The sequence below is a fragment of the Anoplopoma fimbria genome, unplaced genomic scaffold (assembly GCF_027596085.1).
Source record: "Anoplopoma fimbria isolate UVic2021 breed Golden Eagle Sablefish unplaced genomic scaffold, Afim_UVic_2022 Un_contig_8695_pilon_pilon, whole genome shotgun sequence".
In the NCBI taxonomy this organism is placed as follows: domain Eukaryota; kingdom Metazoa; phylum Chordata; class Actinopteri; order Perciformes; family Anoplopomatidae; genus Anoplopoma; species Anoplopoma fimbria.
The window spans coordinates 20001-22500 of NW_026553350.1; the positions used below are offsets into that span (position 1 = coordinate 20001).

At 41.3% G+C, this 2500-nt stretch overlaps 1 protein-coding gene across 1 annotated transcript in view; it reads left to right on the forward strand.

Annotated features, from left to right (window-relative positions):
- LOC129116483 (thyroglobulin-like) overlaps positions 1-2500 on the forward strand; it is a 26133-nt gene that overhangs the window by 16801 nt on the left and 6832 nt on the right. Inside the window, 4 exon segments of the mRNA XM_054627355.1 lie at positions 26-97; positions 564-701; positions 799-975; positions 1282-1396. Coding sequence (XP_054483330.1) covers positions 26-97; positions 564-701; positions 799-975; positions 1282-1396 — 502 coding nt within the window.

Below are 2500 nucleotides of genomic sequence, written 5' to 3' on the forward strand. Positions count from 1 at the left end.
TGTTGTTGTTGTTGTTGTTTGTCAGATGCTGATTCAGCAGCTGGAGGTTCTGGTTCTTCTTCCTGTGCAGCAGCAGAACTCAGTTCTCCTCTGGAGGGTTCGTATCTCCTCTGAACTCACACCTGTCCCCCATGTACTAATACCACGAATACTCTGTTACAGTTAGAGTACTAATAGCACTAATACTCTGTTACAGTAACAGTACTAATAGCACACTGTAAAAATAAGTTGTACTAGTTAAAGTCCTAAAACAAAACTGTATAAAGACTGTGTACTAGTTAAATTACTAATACCACACTGTGGCAATACTATGTTACAGTTAAAGTACTAATACCTCACAGTTAAAATACTTTTGCTCGTAAAAGTACTAATACCACACTGTCCACACTGTAAAAATATTCTGTTACAATTAGAAGAAGAAAGGCATGAAATAAAAATAGTAAAATCATTTTTGTACTTAAGTAAGTACTTGAGTACATGTACTTTGTTCATTCCCTCCACTGGTAGCAGCTCTAATAGAGAGTTGATACAGATATTGATGATGTGTGTTTGTGTGTGTCTAGTTTCAGTTCAGATGAAGTTTGAGTCTCTGTCGGAGGACGACGTCCTCGTGGATCCTCAGAGGAAACTCCCCACGCTCTCCTTCTGGCTCAACAGGAACAGCTACAACTCCCAGCAGGCACTGCTCTGGTGTCTCACACGTACGTCACATACTCTAACAAATGTCTTTTCTTCACTCTCCTCAGTGTGAGGGAGTTAAGCTCGTTCAGTGCTGATGATGACGTGTTTGCGTTTCAGGCTGTGATGAGGAGCAGCAGTGCTCCGTCGTCGACCTCAGAGACGCCGACTCAGCAGGTTTCTTCAGCTGCTCGTTGTATTCGGACAGCAGAGTTTGTGGAGCTTACGACAAACCTCTGAGACGACCGTGTCGCCCCCTGCTGGACAGACCGCCCAACAACTCCTACAGCAAGAAGGGTAAACGCTCCGCTCCTCCTCCTCCTCCTCTCTAGTGTGAGCCTCCTCTCTCCTACAGCGTCCATGCATAAGAATGCTTCTCAAGGAGAGAGGAGCTATGAGCGAGGATGCTCAGGTGTGTCCTTTGTGGAAGTCAAACGCTGTAATCGATTTCAAAGTGATTCAGAGTCGTTATTCCTACAGATCGGACCTCTAACATCTCCGACCTCATAGTCAGAGTGTCTTCTTTTGAACATCTACCCTGACTTCATGAAGAAACATTTGTTTGACGTTGATGCAGGTTAACTCTCTCTGTTTGTGTTTCAGTGAATCTGTCCGGACCGGTGAAGAGTTTCTACGACAGAGTTTCCTTCCAGAAGATGGTTTCTTACTCTGTACGCAGCCGAGTCAGTCTGGGAGAAAACACACCGCTGTCTGAGGGGTAAACACACACACACACACACACACACACACACACACACACACACACACACACACACACACACACACACACACACACACACACACACACATTTTCATATTTATTACAGTCCAACTTTATAATTGGTTTAGGAACTTTTTCATTTACAATTTTTGATTATTTTGGATGTGCATACACATGTTGGCAAGGATGTGAGATTTTATTCTTCTATTTAAGTTTGAACCTCAGCTCCTATAATAAGTCTATAATTAACTGTGTAGCCAAAATACAAACAAAAAGTTCCCATTGAAACCCACTAAAACCACAAGGCTTGATCCCATTACAGCATAAAATCATTATATCAGACTTTAAATCTAGAGCTTCTAAACTGTACTTTTTACTATTTTCCACAAGATTGAGTCATTTTTCATGTTTTCTTTGTATGGTGATAATACATGTTATTCTCCTGGTGTCCACTAGGGGCATCACTGCTGTATTATGGAGATAATACATGTTATTCTCCTGGTGTCCACTAGGGGCATCACTGCTGTATTATAGAGATAATACATGTTATTCTCCTGGTGTCCACTAGGGGCATCACTGCTGTATTATAGAGATACTACATGTTATTCTCCTGGTGTCCACTAGGGGCACCACTGCTGTATTATGGAGATAATACATGTTATTCTCCTGGTGTCCACTAGGGGCATCACTGCTGTATTATAGAGATAATACATGTTATTCTCCTGGTGTCCACTAGGGGCATCACTGCTGTATTATGGAGATAACATACATGTTCTTCTCCTGGTGTCCACTAGGGGCATCACTGCTGTATTATAGAGATACTACATGTTATTCTCCTGGTGTCCACTAGGGGCATCACTGCTGTATTATAGAGATACTACATGTTATTCTCCTGGTGTCCACTAGGGGCATCACTGCTATTATGAAGGATAATACATGTGTTTGATGCAAATGCATCAACAGATATATTGTACTTTTTACTGCGATACATTTGTCAGAGATGTAGAGGAGTAAAAGTATGAATTTGAATAAAATGAAAATACTCAAGTAAAGTAAAAGAACCACAAAATTCTACTGCAGTAAATTAACTTAGTCACTTAG